Consider the following 16,880-nt stretch of genomic DNA (forward strand, 5'->3'; position numbering starts at 1 on the left):
CCCCATCAGAGACGTTACTTTCTCTTCTTACTACTCCTTCGGTCATGCAGCTCATGTCGGAAAGAGAAGTAGACAAAAACAGAAGAGGAAAGGTTTGTATACTGCTAGCGCCGAAAAGAACGCGACGCGAGCTTTCTCTGATGGGCCGCTGAAAGAGTAGTGAGTGCGTACCGAACAGGGCCGAATGCATTTCTGCCGCGTTCGTCTACCGCTTACACGAGATTGAATTCTCGTTCGCCTCTGTTCGCTCCGATGGCAACCGGGCTTAAAGTCGCCCGGACTGTTTGAAGGAATTGCGTGTAATCGATCGACTGAAAGAAAATTGCCACGTGACCCACATACGGTCTTCTCCGCGAGGAAAGAGTTGTGATCTCGAGTCCCGCGCGCAAGGGGCGCGGGGGGGGGGGGGGGGGGGGGGTGAGGAGAATTCCCGCGGGGGACGTTGGCAGCCCTGTTGCATCCTCTCCAACTTTACGAGGCGCGCCAACGAGATTGCTTGTTGAGCCAGACCTCCATAGCCCCGTTCTGTTCCGTTACCTAGCTAGTTTTTCAAAGGCGTCCATTCTTTTTTGTGCTGCCCTGTTTCTTGTTTTATTGCGGAAACACTGTTACTTTTTACACCGCGCCGTCCACCCCTTCATCCAGATAAACATCAATACTCCTCAAGCCGCTGTACAGTGTATGGTCGGGGGTACATCGTACCAATCTATGTTGTATAAATAAACATGTAACACTTGGTTTCTTCAAAATCCTAAATCACCGAAAGTTCTTCACCGATTTGCTTCAGATTTTTACAAGACATTAATGAACTTTCGGTTGATATTAAATGGTTCAAATGGCTCTGAGCACTACTGGACTTCACGTCTGAGGTCATCAGTCCCCTAGTCTTAGAACTGCTTAAACCTAACTAACCTAAGGACATCACACACATCCATGCCCGAGGCAGGATTCGAACCTGCGACCGTAGCAGCAGCGCGGTTCGGGACTGAAGCGCCTAGAACCGCTCGGCCACAGCGGCCGGCTACGAATTTTTTAATATGTGCAATATCTAACGTGGTAAGATTGTCACCAAAAGTTTCAAAAAGTTCTCCACGGGTTTACTTTACATTCTTACACGACACTGTAATGAACATCCGGACGGACTTTTTAGTGTGTATAGTTTAGCGCAAACTAAGTTGACAGTCGGCGCGCCGGCTGATGGGAGCGACTGTAGGTGGGAGATACGTCTGCGGCCATTTCCATCAGCTGCCGCGCCAAGTGTCAACTTAGTTTGCGCTACACCAAATATACATAGGGTGGTCCATTGATCGTGACTGGGCCAAATATCTCACGAAACAAGCATCAAACGTAAAAACTACGAAGAACGAAACTCGTCTAGCTTGAAGGGGGAAACCAGATGGCTCTATGGTTGGCCCGCTAGATGGCGCTGCCATAGGTCAAACGGATATCAACTGCGTTTTTTTAAAATAGGAACCCCCATTTTTATTACACATTCGTGTAGTACGTAAAGAAATATGAATGTTTTAGTTGGCCCACTTTTTTCGCTTTGTGATAGATGGCGCTATAATAGTCACAAACGTATAAGTACGTGGTATCACATAACATTCCTCCAGTGCGTACGGTATTTGCTTCGTGATACATTACCCGTGTTAAAACGGACCGTTTACCAATTGCAGAAAAGGTCGACATCGTGTTGATGTATGGCTATTGTGATGAAAATGCCCAACGGGCGTGTGCTATGTATGCTGCTCGGTATCCTGGACGACATCATCCAAGTGTCCGGATCGTTCGCCGGATAGCTACGTTATTTAAGGAAACAGGAAGTGTTCAGCCACATGTGAAACGTCAACCACGACCTGCAACAAATGGTGATGGCCGAGTAGGTGTTTTAGCTGCTGTCGCGGCTAATCCGCACATCAGTAGCAGACAAATTGCGCGAGAACTGGGAATCTCAAAAACATCGGTGTTGAGAATACTACATCAACATCGATTGCACCCGTACCGGATTTCTATGCACCAGGAATTGCATAGCGACGACTTTGAACGTCGTGTACAGTTCTGCCACTGGGCACAAGACAAATTATGGGACGATGACAGATTTTTTGCACTCGTCCTATTTAGCGACGAAGAGTCATTCACCAACTGCGGTAACGTAAACCGGCATGATATGCACTATTGGGCAACGGAAAATCCACGATGGCTGCGGCAAGGGGAACATCAGCGACCTTGGCGGGTTAATGTATGCTGCTGCATTATGGGAGGAAGGATAATTGGCCCCTATTTTATCGATGGCAACGTAAATGGTGCAATGTATGCTGATTTCCTACGTAATGTTATACCGATGTTACTACAAGATGTTTCACTACATGACAGAATGGCGATGTACTTCCAACATGATGGATGTCCGGCACATAGCTCATGTGCGGTTGAACCGGTATTGAATAGCATATTCCATGACAGGTGGATTGGTCGTCGAAGCACCTTCACCGGATCTGACGTCCCCGGATTTCATTCTGTGGGGAAAGTTGAAGAATATTTGCTATCGTGATCCACCGACAATGCCTGGAAACATGCGTCAGCGCATTGTCGATGCATGTGCGAACATTACGGAAGGCGACTACTCGCTTTAGGGAGGAATGTCGTTACACGTATTGCCAAATGGATTGAGGTTGACGGACATCATTTTGAGCATTTAGTGCATTAGTGTGGTATTTACAGGTAATCACGCTGTAACAGCATGCGTTCTCGGAAATGATACGGTCACAAAGGTACATGTATCACATTGGAACAACCGAAATAAAATGCTCAAACGTAGTTACGTTCTGTATTTTATTTTAAAAAACCTACCTGTTACCAACTGTTCGTCTAAAATGTGAGCCATATGTTTGTGACTATTACAGCGCAATCTATCACAAAGCGAAAAAAGTGGTGCAACTAAAACTTTCATATGTCTTTGCGTACTACACAAATATGTAATACAAAATGGGGGTTCCTATTTAAGAAAGACGCAGTTGATATGCTTTCGACCTATGGCAGCGCCATCTAGTGGGCCAACCATAGCGCCATCTGGTTTCCCCCTTCAAACTAGACAAGTTTCGTTCTTTGCAGTTTTTTTCGTTTGATGCTTATTTCGTGAGATATTTGGCCCGGTCACGATCAATGGACCACCCTTTATATCGCTCGCCAAATTCTTGTTTTCATTTCAAATGTAAGTTATTTACTATCGATATTTTATGAAACACTGTTAATGAAGGTTGGTCACGTTAAAACTGATAGTTCGGTAATATTTACATCTGTGAACACTTGCTTTGTTGGAATTGGAATTATTATATTGTTTTCGAAGTCTGAGGGTCTACAGCAGATAATCAGAAAGCCGATAAAAGAATTAAAAACGAGACAGGGCTAATGGCAGTAGAGAAAATCTAAAAAAAAAGAAAGGGTGAAGAAAAACCGGCGAAAATCCCCAGATCGAACTGTTTCTCAGCGGTGGTCTGGCCCCTATAAGCGCGTGCGGGGTGATTTTGGCAGGGGATGTTGGCAGGCCTGCGGCTCCAGACGGCTCGCCGGCCTAGCGTTTCCCGCGGACTTTACAATATTGACCGGCGCGGCCCTGTGAAGTCGCCCGCTGGGCCGCACTTGCGAAGGTGTATTTTTTTGTTGTTGGCCTCGCCTCTGATCTGCTTTGAGTTCCGAAGTTGGCCTGCGGGGTGCGTTCTGCCGGCATGACGACACCGCCCACCGCCGCCACCACCCACACTGTGATAAACGCACCATGAAGCGACCGCGTCGACATACGTACGTTCTCCGCAAACTCACGTACGGTTCCTGTTTCGGGGGGGGGGGGGGGCGGGGGATACCTTCACCAGTGCCGGTCATTCCTTTGTTGTCGCATACGCAAATGGAGCCAGAGAAAGGATTTACGGTCATAGCACTGGAAGTTCAAAAACATAACAAAATAAATTTTTTACACGTGAAATTTCATCATTTTTTCACTTACTATTGGCTACATTTGTTGCTGTAGATACACATTTCTTCATATGTAAGAGATATTCTTCGATGTATTTTACACGACATACAAACCTTACTTACAGGTGTATGAAAAAAAATTGGCTCTGAACACTATGGGACTTACCATCTCAGGTCATCAGTCCCCTAGAACTTAGAACTACTTCAACCTAACTAACGTACGGACATCACACACATCCATGCCCGAGGCAGGATTCGGATCTGCGACTGTAGCGGTCGCGCGGTTGCAGACTGAAGCGCCTAGAACCGCTCGGCCACTCCGGCCGGCTGGTGTATGAAAGTCACGAATTTAGTTAATTCATGAAAAAATGAATGAGCTGTTACATTTTAAACTTCATGTTTACAAAAAACTCAAGTTTTATAGTTAATTATCACCGTATTTTTTAATAGATTTGGAAAATTCAAGAGTTTCATACACCTGTAAGTGTGGTTTCTATGCTGTGCAAAATTCATCGAAGAGTATCTCTTACTTATGAAGAAATGTGTACCTATAGCAACAAATGCAGCCAAGAGTAAGTGAAAAAATGATGAAATTTCACGTGTAAAAAAAATTATTTCGTTATGTTTTTGAACTTCCACTGCTATGAGTGTGAATCCTTCCCGGTCCTGCTGACAAAGTGCTATGAATTTGTTTGTAAAAGTATAGACAGTGGAAATTAATATGTCCTGTGATGCCTCTCCTGCTACAAGTCGGCCCGTTTGACTTCCTACCCTCCTTGCTGGAACCGTGCACGTATCTGGGAGCCTGTTCCGTATGCTCGTACCTCCGTTAGCAGTCTTCAGTGGGGCAGTGTGTCGATTACCAAACAGCTAATGTATTTTTAAATCATTTAAAAGCATAAAAAATATGACAACCAAAAAGCTATTGTTTTTGTTGTGACTTGGCCACTAGGAGGTAGCCGAAAGGCACGCGCTTAAGCTCACGCAGGCTGGCGTGAGGTCTGGAACGGTTAAAGGAATTGAGTCTAGTAAAAAAAAGTACGGAGCTTCTGGAATACTTAACTTTAATCCATAATTGGTGAACATCGGGCTAACGGTACATGCATCACAAGATAAATAGCGAATGATAATGGCGCCTTGCTAGGTCGTAGCAAATGACGTAGCTGAAGGCTATGCTAACTATCGTCTCGGCAAATGAGAGCGTATTTTGTCAGTGAACCATCGCTGGCAAAGTCGGCTGTACAACTGGGGCCAGTGCTAGGGAGTCTCTCTAGACTAGACCTGCCGTGTGGCGGCGCTCGGTCTGCAATCACTGACAGTGGCGACACGCGGGTCCGACGTATACTAACGGACCGCGGCCGATTTAAAGGCTACCACCTAGCGAGTGTGGTGTCTGGCGGTGACACCACAGAATCTCCTTTGTAGTTGCAGTCTTTCATTGTTGTACAGTAAAACAGTTGTGGCATGCACGTAGATTTGCACCAAGTATTTCGTAGCTGCGCTTGCAATTAACTAGATATTATTTTCAGTGCTATGTTAATGTGTTTTCTTATTTTTGCTCTTCAGATTGTGCTTTTCTGTGTTATCGTGTAAAATATTGTGACAATAATGGCGTGTGAAAAACGTAATACTAGGCTCCAAAGTAAACTGAGAAATGACAGTGAAGACGAAAGCAGTGTGTTAGCGCCACCGTGTAATGCATTAACTAATGTTCACCAGCACTACAGGTCTCAAGGTGCTGTTCTCCTGGAAGACGACGGATTCGCCCCCTTCCATCAGCACGATAGAGAAGGTATCGGGATTGATCAGGCTGTGCAGTGCTCTACACTGCTCCAACATCCAATGTCAGTGGTCACATGCCCATTTCAGTCGTAGTGACTGATGTCGTGGTGTTAACATTTACTCATTGGTTGAAGAGGCCCATCATTAGGAGTGTTTGGTGCACCGTGTGTTCAGACACACTCTTCTCTGCTCACCATTAGAGTCTGATGTTATTTCTGTCCCAGATCGCCGACTGTCCTGTTTTACCAGTCTGCTTAGCCTGTTGTTGTTGTTGTTCTCTTCAGTCCTGAGACTGGTTTGATGCAGCTCTCCATGCTTATCCTGTGCAAGCTTCTTCATCTCCCAGTACCTACTACAGCCTACATCCTTCTGAATCTGCTTAGTGTACTCATCTCTTGGTCTCCCTCTACGATTTTTACCCTCCACGCTGCCCTCCAATGCTAAATTTGTGATCTCTTGATGCCTCAGAACATGTCCTACCAACCGATCCCTTCTTCTAGTTGTGCCACAAACTCCTCTTCTCCCCAATTCTATTCAATACCTCCTCATTAGTTGTGTGATCTTCCCATCTAATCTTCAGAATTCTTCTGTAGCACTACATTTCGAAAACTTCTATGCTCTTCTTGTCCAAACTAGTTATCGTCCACGTTTCGCTTCCATACATGGCTACACTCCATACAAATACTTTCAGAAACGACTTCCTGACACTTAAATCTATACTCGATGTTAACAAATTTCTCTTCTTCAGAAACGATTTCCTTGCCATTGCCAGTCTACATTTTATATCCTCTCTACTTCGACCATCATCAGTTATTTTGCTCCCCAAATAGCAAAACTCCTTTACTTCTTTAACTGTCTCATTTTCTAATCTAATTCCCTCAGCATCACCCGACTTAATTAGACTACATTCCATTATCCTCGTTTTGCTTTTGTTGATGTTCATCTTATATCCTCCTTTCAAGACGCTGTCTATTCCGTTCAACTGCTCTTCCAAGTCCGTTGCTGTCTCTGACAGAATTACAATGTCATCGGCGAACCTCAAAGTTTTTATTTCTTCTCCATGAACGTTAGTACCTACTCCGAATTTTTCTTTTGTTTCCTTTACTGCTTGCTGAATATACAGATTGAAAAACATCGGGTACTAGGCGCAGCAGTCCGAAACCGCGGGACTGCTACGGTCGGAGGTTCGAATCCTGCCTCGGGTATGGATGTGTGTGATGTCCTTAGGTTAGTTAGGTTTAAGTACTTCTAAGTTCTAGGGGACTGATGACCTAAGATGTTAAGTCCCATAGTGCTCAGACCCATGCGAACCATTTTGAATAACATCGGGGATAGGCTACAACCCTGTCTCACTCCCTTCCAGTCCACTGCTTCCCTTTCATGCCCCTCGACTCCTATAACTGCCATCTGGTTCCAGTACAAATTGTAAATAGCGTTTCGGTCTCTATATTTTACCCCTGCCCAGCCTATGACGTCCGATATCTTTAATGGGACGTACCTTGGCTTCGCCACGTATTGAAGACACTCACCATAGCACTCGGGTAGATCGCGCGCCTTCCCCATTCTACACAGGGACAGTAGGCTCACTGATACTACAGGCGCCGTCCGTGTGTCCGACTAGCAGTCATTCCTCAATCTAGGTGACCCTGTTACAGCCTGTATTCAAATGGGAAAGAATGAATTGAACCAAGCGTTTAATTTCGAAGTGGAGCAATAATGAATTGTGCCGCGGTGCCGCGCTTTGTGCGAGTGTAACCCCCTGACGTCTGAGGTCAGCCGTGGCGGCGTACAGCGCCGCGAGCTCGCCCTAAATTAATCGCGGACACCAGCTGGAATAGCGGGAGGTACCGCGGTGCTCACGTAACTGCCGCGCGTTAAAACAGAAATGAAACGAGAGGGCCGGGAGGCGGACGCTGGAATTGCGCTCTTATTGCTGGCCCGCGTTATTAAATTCAGCACCGGGAGGCGCGCAGGAATGGGCATTTGCCTCGAGGGCCGCGGTGTAACTGCGGTGCCTCCGTTACGTCGACTGTCTCTGTCTCTCTCTCTCTCTCTGTCTCTGTCTCTCTCTCTCTCTCTCTCTCTCACACACACACACACACACACACACCGCCACGTCCCGTCACCCGCGACATTCGCCTCAGCACTGCTCACATCTCTATAAATAAACACGTAAATGTTCGTTTGTCCAAAATCTTCAATCTCCCTAAACTCATCACCGATTGCTTCCAAATTTTGACTTATCCGTTGCCTTCGAGTACGCGCGCATACCTACACCACTGGCCATTAAAATACCTACCCCAAGAAGAAATGCAGATGATAAACGAGCATTCATTGGACAAATATATTTAGCTAGAAATGACATGTGATTACATTTTCACGCAATGTGGGTGCATAGATCATGAGAAATCAGTACCCAGAACAAGCACCTCTCGCCGTAATAACGGTCTTGGTACGCCTGGGCATTGAGTCAAACAGAGCTTGGATGGCGTGTACAGGTTCAGCTGCCCATGCAGCTTCAACACGATAGCACAGTTCATCAAGAGTAGTTGCTCGGCCACCATTGACCAGACGTTTTCAATTGGTGACAGATCTCGAGAATGTGCTGGCCAGGGCAGCAATCGAACATTTTCTGTATCCAGAAACGCCCGTACAAGACCTGCATCATGCAGTCGTGCAGTATCCTGCTGAAATGTAGGGTTTCGCAAGGATCGAATGAAGGGTAGAGCCACGGGTCGTAACACATCTTAAATGTAACGTCCGCTGTTCAAACTGCCGTCAATGCAAACAAGAGGTGATTGAGACCGTCACGCCGGGTGATACGCCAGTATGGCGATGACGAATACACGCTTCCAATGTGCGTTCACCGCGATGTCGCCAAAGACGGATGCGAACATCGTAATGCTGTAAACAGAACCTGGATTGATCCGAAAAAATGACGTTTAGCCATTCGTGTACCCAGTTTCGTCGTCGAGTAAACCATCGCAGGCGCTCCTGTCTGTGATGCAGCGCCGGCCGGGGTGGCCGAGCGGTTCTAGGCGCTACAGTCTGGAACCGCGCGACCGCTACGGTCGCAGGTTCGAATCCTGCCTCGGGCATGGATGTGTGTGATGTCCTTAGGTTAGTTAGGTTTAAGTAGTTCTGAGTTCTAGGGGACTGATGATCCAGAAGTTAAGTCCCATAGTGGTCAGAGCCACTTGAACCATTTTGTGATGCAGCGTCAAGGGTAACCGCAGTCATAGTCTCCGAGCTGATAGTCCACGCTGCTGCAAACGTCGTCGAACTGTTCATGCAGATGGTTGTTGTCTTGCAAATGCCCCATCTGTTGACTCAGGGATCGAGATGTGGCTGCACGATCCGTTACAGCCGTGCGGATAAGATGCCTGTCATCTCGACTGCTAGTGATTCGATTGCGTTGGGATCCAGCACGGCGTTCCGTATTACCCTCCTGAACCCACCGATTCCATATTCTGCTACCAGTCATTGAATCTGGACCAACGCGAGCAGCAATGTCGCGATACGATAAACCGCAATCGCGATAGGCAACAATCCGACCTTTATCAAAGTCGGAAACGTGATGGTACGGATCTATCCTCCTTACACGAGGCATCACAACGACGTTTCACCAGGCAACACCGGTCAACTGCTGTGTGTGTATGAGAAATCGGTTGGAAAGTTTCCTCATGTCAGCACGTTGTAGGTGTCGCCACCGGAGACAACCTTGTGTGAATGCTCTGAAAAGCTAATCATTTGCATATCACGGCATCTTCTTCCTGTCGGTTAAATTTCGCGTCTGTAGCACGTCGTCTTCGTGGTGTAGCAATTTTAATGGCCAGTAGTGTACGTACAAATTTGGAATCAGGGGGCGTGGGGTTGTGCTGTCATACGAAATCGCACCACAGAGGATAACTCCAGGTGTAGGTGGAGTGTGTCTAGAATGCAGAGATGCTGGTTGCTGGTCTCCGACTGGCTTCCTCCTACACAACATCTCTGGCACCGAGGCAGAGCCAGCTTTCAACAGAAGACACAGCAGACTTCAGCTTCCCCTCCAGTGAACTCTCTCTTGACGCCACTGAAGTCGCAAACGGCTGTGGCTTGGGGTGAGTGGAATCCACGATATAGGGCATATAATTCGGAGCTGTCCTTGAAGTAACCGGTTTGAAACAGTGCGTTGTGTCACAGTGATGCCAACCGCAGCTCAGATTGCTGCTGCAGATGCAGTACGGTGCTCCAGAGCCACACTGTGCTGTTCCCTCTCGGTAGTGCTACGTGGCCGTCCGGAGCCAGGTCTCCTTCCGATCGATCATTTTCGTGACTATCGCTACCAGCAGACATGTACTGTGGCTACATTCCTGCCAAGTCTTTCTGCAGTGTCGCAGAAGAACAACCACTTCTCGCAGCCCTATTAGGCGGCCCCATTCAACACAGTGAGGTGTTCATAGTGGCGTCTTTGTCGTCTTAAACGCGTTCTTGACTATCATCAACTCAACACGTCAGATCTCGAAGGTAACTAACACTTACGACCGGTACAGCGTGTATTTAAAGCAAACCTGATCTGCGTTCTCATAGCGACGCTACTAGCGCGTCTCTTATGTGACTGGCGCAAAATTTGAACAGACGTCATCTTTCAGGTGTAGATCCACGCTTAGCAACTTTCGTTTACGTCGCACAGCTCCTCCTTGGTTCTGCGGTTTTTTTCCGCCACTGTTGGTGTAGCTGTGCTCTCGAGAGGTATTAAGCTGCCAGTGGCGTGTTGTGAGTCCAGACTTGCGAGCGGACTGTGGATGGATGGATGGATGGAGAGGGTTTTAAGGGAGCACGACGGCAAGGTCTTCAGCGCCCGCTCAGTAACAGATTGAGACGGGTGTCAAGAAAAGGCTCAGAACAGGAAGATAAAACAGAACGTGAGACCAGGTAGCAAGGTTTGAAAACCATGCGCCTACCCACACCGAAGCGTGGGACGAAGCATGTCGTCCGCAGTAAAACATGGATTATCGGACCAATTGTGTGATTGTATTGAAGAGTTCCTAGATAACAGGACGCAGCATGTCATTCTCAATGGAGAGAAGTCTTCCGAAGTAAGAGTGATTTCAAATGTGCCGCAGGGGAGTGTCGTAGGACCGTTGCTATTCACAATATACCTGAATGACCCTGTGGATGACATCGGAAGTTCACTGAGGCTTTTTGCCGATGATGCTGTGGTATATCGAGAGGTTGTACGAATGAAAAATTGTACTGAAATGGAGGAGGATCTGCAACGAATTGACGCATGGTGCAGGGAATGGCAATTGAATCTTAATGCAGGCAAGTGTAATGTGTTGCGAATACAAAGAAAGAAAGATCCTTTATCATTTAGCTACAATATAGCAGGTCAGCAACTGGAAGCAATTAATTCCATAAGTTATCCGGGAGTACGCATTAGGAGTGATTTAAAATGGAATGATCATATAAAGTTGCTCGTCGGTAAAGCAGATGCCAGACTGAGATTCATTGGAATAATCCTAAGGAAATGCAATCCGAAAACAAAGGAAGTAGGTTACAGTACGCTTGTTCGCCCACTGCTTGAATACTGCTCAGCAGTGTGGGATCCGTACCAGATAGGGTTGATAGAAGAGATAGAGAAGATCCAACGGAGAGCAGCGCGCTTCGTTACAGGATCATTTAGTAATCGCGAAAGCGTTACGGAGATGATAGATAAACTCCAGTGGAAGACTCTGCAGGAGAGACGCTCAGTAGCTCGGTACGGGCTTTTGTCAAAGTTTCGAGAACATACCTTCACCGAGGAGTCAAGCAATATATTGCTCCCTCCTACGTATATCTCGTGAAGAGACTATGAGGATAAAATCAAAGAGATTAGAGCCCACACAGAGACATACCAACAATCTTTCTTTCCACGAACAATACGAGACTGGAATAGAAGGTACTCAAAGTACCCTCCGCCACACACCGCCAGGTGGCATGCGGAGTATGGATGTAGATGTAGATGTAGAAAGTGGTAGAGGGAGCTAAAACAATATAGCAGATGGAAGTGGCTGGCTGACCGCAAGGAAAAAAGTTATGAGCCAGCCACTCTGCAATACACTGAAACCTCCAGCCTAAAAGTTTAGGCCAGAGTCCAGACACATCACAAAACTTAAAAACCATAGACACACACGTCTCATCATTAGCTAAAACAGAAGGCCGATCCCCATCAACTTGTGCTTCCGCCCTTGCATCACGGTATAAAATGCAGTGTATTAAAATATGCTGGACAGAGATGTGCACACCACAAGCATCACAAAACGGGGGATCCTCCCGCCGTAATAGAAAGCTATGTGTGAGAGGACAGAAGACGCGTGAGCGTCACTACTTCCCGGCCGAGTTGTTGACTTTACCAGCCGCAGTTTATCGGCCGTCACCGCCAGCCATTCCTCCTCCCACATCTCCGTGCACTTCCTGTGGAGTGCAGAAATGACAGACTGCAAGGGAACAGGACGCCGGACCACATCCTGCTCTCTGCAGGCCTCCTTGGCAGCCCGATCGGTCTGATCATTGCCCACATTCCTACATAACAAGCCACCCAGCAGAAGTAATTATGTAAAATTCGCCTCGATTGCACAAACTACCTGGTGTTTACCTAGGTTGCAGCGTGGGTAACCACGCCTTCTTCAGAACAAATGTAAAACATCTTGCCTAAATAGGCACAGTCAAAAGCTAAAATCACCACCTACAGCGGCAAGTCCCCATAAAATTTTTTTTACAAATAATAGGTACATATGTACCAAGTCAATAATGTTACTTATCTCAACCCTGTGTGTGCTGCCTCACCCCAAGTACGATGGCCACAGGGTCTCCACCGAGCTCTGGGGTCTTGCCGCTGTAGGAGCTGATTTTAGCCTTTGACTATGCCTATTTACGCAAGCTGTTTTATATTTGGCCGGCCGCTGTGGCCGAGCGGTTCTAGGCGCTTCAGTCTAGAACCGCGTGACCTCTATGGTCGCAGGTTCGAATCCTGCCTCGGGCATGGATGTGTGTGATGTCCTTAGGTTAGTTAGCTTTAATTAGTTCTAAGTTCTAGGGGACTGATGACCTAAGAAGTTAAGTCCCATAGTGCTCAGAGCCATAATTTTGCTTTATATTTGTTCTGAAGAAGGCGTGGTTACCCACGCTGAAACCAATCGAGGCGGATTTTTCGTAGTTGTTTCGATACTTACGATTGCTGACGCGCTGCAATGCTGAAAGTACCCAGCAGGAGGAGAGCTTCTTACCTCGCCGTTGGAGCAGGTAGAGTTGATCATATATCAGCCGGACCATCTCCTCAGTCGGGTAGAGATTCTGCAGTGATCGTAAGGCACTAAGAGAATCGGAGCAGAGGAGAAATCGATTGCCCCGAATACGATTAATCCGCTCCAGTGCCTTCGGACTGACGGTGTTGTTGTTGTTGTTGTTGCAGGTGGTGATCGTGCCGCACTCGCACAACGACCCGGGCTGGCTGAAGACGTTCGAGAGCTACTACCACTACCAGACCCGCAACATCCTCAACAACATGGCCGACAAGCTGCCCGCGCTGCGCAACATGACCTTCATGTGGACCGAGATCGCCTTCTTCGCGCAGTGGTGGGAGACGTGAGTACACCTGCTTCTCGTCCCTTACCTCTCTCCAGCAGCCGTCACTGGTTCCAGCTGGAGGGGGCGCAACTATAGCACAGCTGAGGACGCCCTGCAGCCGGCCGAAGTGGCCGAGTGGTTCTAGGCGCTACAGTCTGGACCGCTGCGGTCGCAGGTTCGAATCCTGCCTCGGGCATGGATGTGTGTGTTGTTCTTAGGTTAGTTAGGTTTAAGTAGTTCTAAGTTCTAGGGGACTGATGGCCTCAGATGTTAAGTCCTATAGTACTCAGAGACATTTGAACCATTTCTTGAACGCCTACACGGTCTCCCTGACATATTTTTGAGCATGTCCGGTTCAAAATGTTCAAATGTATGTGAAGTCTTATGGGACTTAACTGCTAAGGTCATTGTTCCCTAAGCTTACACACTACTTAATCTAAATTATCCTAAGGACAAACACACACACACCCATGCCCGAGGGAGGACTCGAACCTCCGCCGGGACCAGCCGCACAGTCCATGACTGCAGCGCCTCAGACCGCTCGGCTAATCCCGCGCGGCGGGATGTCCGATGTCATAGTGTGAAATGCATCGTCTACAGCATTGTCCTGTTCTTCGTTTGCAGCGTAACGCCCTAATGACTGCCCACAGCGAGTGGTCAGGTGTGGTGAGGTCAGGAGTTCTTGGTGGCCAGTTCAAGGGAGCTGGTGTTGCTAAAATGCAAATGTCGTGTGACTAGGGCCTCCCGTCGGGTAGACCGTTCGCCGGGTGCGAGTCTTTCGATTTGACGCCACTTCGGCGACTTGCGCGTCGATGGAGACAAAATGATGATGCTTAAGACAACACAACACCCAGCCCCTGAGCGGAGAAAAAAATCTCCGACCCAACCGGGAATCGAACTCGGGCTGTTAGGTACGACATTGTGGCGGGCTGACAACTCGATCACATAAACTAGGGATGGACGTATACGGGTATCGAGCCAACTTCATCAATGCATGTACCCTGCATGTCAGCAGGGGACTGTTGAAGGAGGTGGAGGCTTTGTAATGGTGTGGGGCGTGTGCAGTTGGAGTGATATGGGACCCATGATATGTCTAGATACGATTCTGACAGGTGACACGTACGTAAGCATCCTGTCTGAACACCTGCATCCATTCTTGTCCATTGTGCATTCCGACGGAATTGCACAATTTCAGCACGACAATGCAACACCACACACGTCCATAACTGCTACGGAGTGGCTCCTGAAGCACTCTCCTGAGTTTATGTGATCGCTCAAAGCTTGTTGACACCAGTGCCTACCAATTTAAATTGTATATTACAGCACTGAGGATGGTCACTAAGTGACCGAAAATCGAGTTTGCGGTTAATAAAACAAAAAAATACGACCAATGCTGTCTCTCCTTCTAACAAGGGAGCCGCCCCATGGCACCCCCCTCACATTTAGTTATAAGTTGGCACAGTGGATAGGCCTTGAAAAACTGAACGCAGATCGATCGAGAAAACAGGAAGAAGTTGTGTGAAACTATGAAAAAAATAAGCAAAATATATAAACTGAGTAGTCCATGCGCAAGATATGCAATATCAAGGATATTCTGAGCTCAGGAGCGCCGTGGTCCCGTGGTTAGCGTGAGAAGATGCCGAACAAGAGGTCCATGGTTCAAGTCTTCCCTTGAGTGAAAAGTTTACTTTCTTTACTTTCGCAAAGTTATGATCTGTCCGTTCGTTCATTGACGTCTCTGTTCACTGTAATAAGTTTAGTGTCTGTGTTTTGCGACCGCACCGCAAAACCGTGCGATTAGTAGACGAAAGGACGTGCCTCTCCAATCGGAACCGAAAACATTTTACCGCAAGGTCATAAGTCAACCGATTCCTCCACAGGAAAACACGTCTGATATATTCTATACGACACTGGTGACGGCATGTGCGTCACATGACAGGAATATGTTGACGACCCACCTAACTTGTACACTTGGCGAATGAGTAAAAAGATTCTTCTACCTTGCCCGATTTCGGTTTTCTCGTGGATATGATAATCACTCCCAAGAAAGTGATTAAAACATAAGAGTTTGTCACATAAACTGCAACAAATGAATGCAACAGTTTCACAGTCGCACAATTCTCCCTGTGCTCTGTCAAAAGCTATGTTTTTAAAGTTTTCAAATTTTTCCGTGTGTAGACCGTCAAATCCTGCATATGTCCAAGCAAATCTGAACATGTCCTGGAATTTTGGAGAGCGAAGTTGATTGTGTGTGAGTGGCTGAACTTTGATAATTGTCTGAAAATAAAAATTTTTTCACTCTAGGGATGACTTGAACCATGGACCTCTCGTTTTGCAGGTGCTCACGCTAACCACGGAGCTCCTGAGCTCACATTCTCCTTGATGTTGCCTATCTTCCACATGGACTACTCAGTTTGTATATTTTGCTTATTTTTTTCATAGTTCCACACAAGTTCTTCCTGTTTTCTCGATTGATCTGTGTTCCGTTTTTCAAGGCCTATCCACTGTGCCGACTTATAACTAAATCTGAGGGGGGTGCGATGGGGAGGTTCCCTTGAAAGTATAAACATGTTTTCAGTCATCAACAATCCAATGTCAGTGTTAACGGACCGATGCGAGGCCTAAAGTTCTGTTTCGTGTAGTCATCAAGGGAACAAGACTGGGCCTTCGGTTCGGAAAACCCATATCGATAATGTTTCGCTGAATGGTTCACACACTGACACTTGTTGATGGCCCAGCATTGAAATCTGCAGCAGTTTGAGGAAGGGTTGCACTTATGTCGTTGCTCCAGTTCTTGCAGGATCTACGAGGGCAGTTCAATAAGTAATGCAACACTTTTTTTTTTCTCGGGCAATTTTGGTTGAAAAAACCGGAAATTTCTTGTGGAATATTTTCAAACATTCCCGCTTCGTCTCGTATAGTTTCATTGACTTCCGACAGGTGGCAGCGCTGTACGGAGCTGTTAAAATGGCGTCTGTAACGGATGTGCGTTGCAAACAACGGGCAGTGATCGAGTTTCTTTTGGCGGAAAACCAGGGCATCTCAGATATTCATAGGCGCTTGCAGAATGTCTACGGTGATCTGGCAGTGGACAAAAGCACGGTGAGTCGTTGGGCAAAGCGTGTGTCATCATCGCCGCAAGGTCAAGCAAGACTGTCTGATCTCCCGCGTGCGGGCCGGCCGTGCACAGCTGTGACTCCTGCAATGGCGGAGCGTGCGAACACACTCGTTCGAGATGATCGACGGATCACCGTCAAACAACCCAGTGCTCAACTTGACATCTCTGTTGGTAGTGCTGTCACAATTGTTCACCAGTTGGGATATTCAAAGGTTTGTTCCCGCTGGGTCCCTCGTTGTCTAACCGAACACCGTAAAGAGCAAAGGAGAACCATCTGTGCGGAATTGCTTGCTCGTCATGTGGCTGAGGGTGACAATTTCTTGTCAAAGATTGTTACAGGCGATGAAACACGGGTTCATCACTTCGAACCTGAAACAAAACGGCAATCAATGGAGTGGCGCCACACCCACTCCCCTACCGAGAAAAA

The 16,880-nt window shown here is 47.3% G+C and overlaps 1 protein-coding gene across 1 annotated transcript in view; it reads left to right on the top strand.

The window, feature by feature from the left end:
* Positions 1–16,880, top strand: part of LOC124554176 (alpha-mannosidase 2) — a 792,511-nt gene that overhangs the window by 342,491 nt on the left and 433,140 nt on the right. The window contains exon 3 of the mRNA XM_047128249.1: positions 13,181–13,353. Coding sequence (XP_046984205.1) covers positions 13,181–13,353 — 173 coding nt within the window. The remainder of the gene's footprint in view (positions 1–13,180; positions 13,354–16,880) is intronic.

This window comes from Schistocerca americana, chromosome 11 (genome assembly GCF_021461395.2).
Source record: "Schistocerca americana isolate TAMUIC-IGC-003095 chromosome 11, iqSchAmer2.1, whole genome shotgun sequence".
Classification (NCBI taxonomy): Eukaryota; Metazoa; Arthropoda; class Insecta; order Orthoptera; family Acrididae; genus Schistocerca; species Schistocerca americana.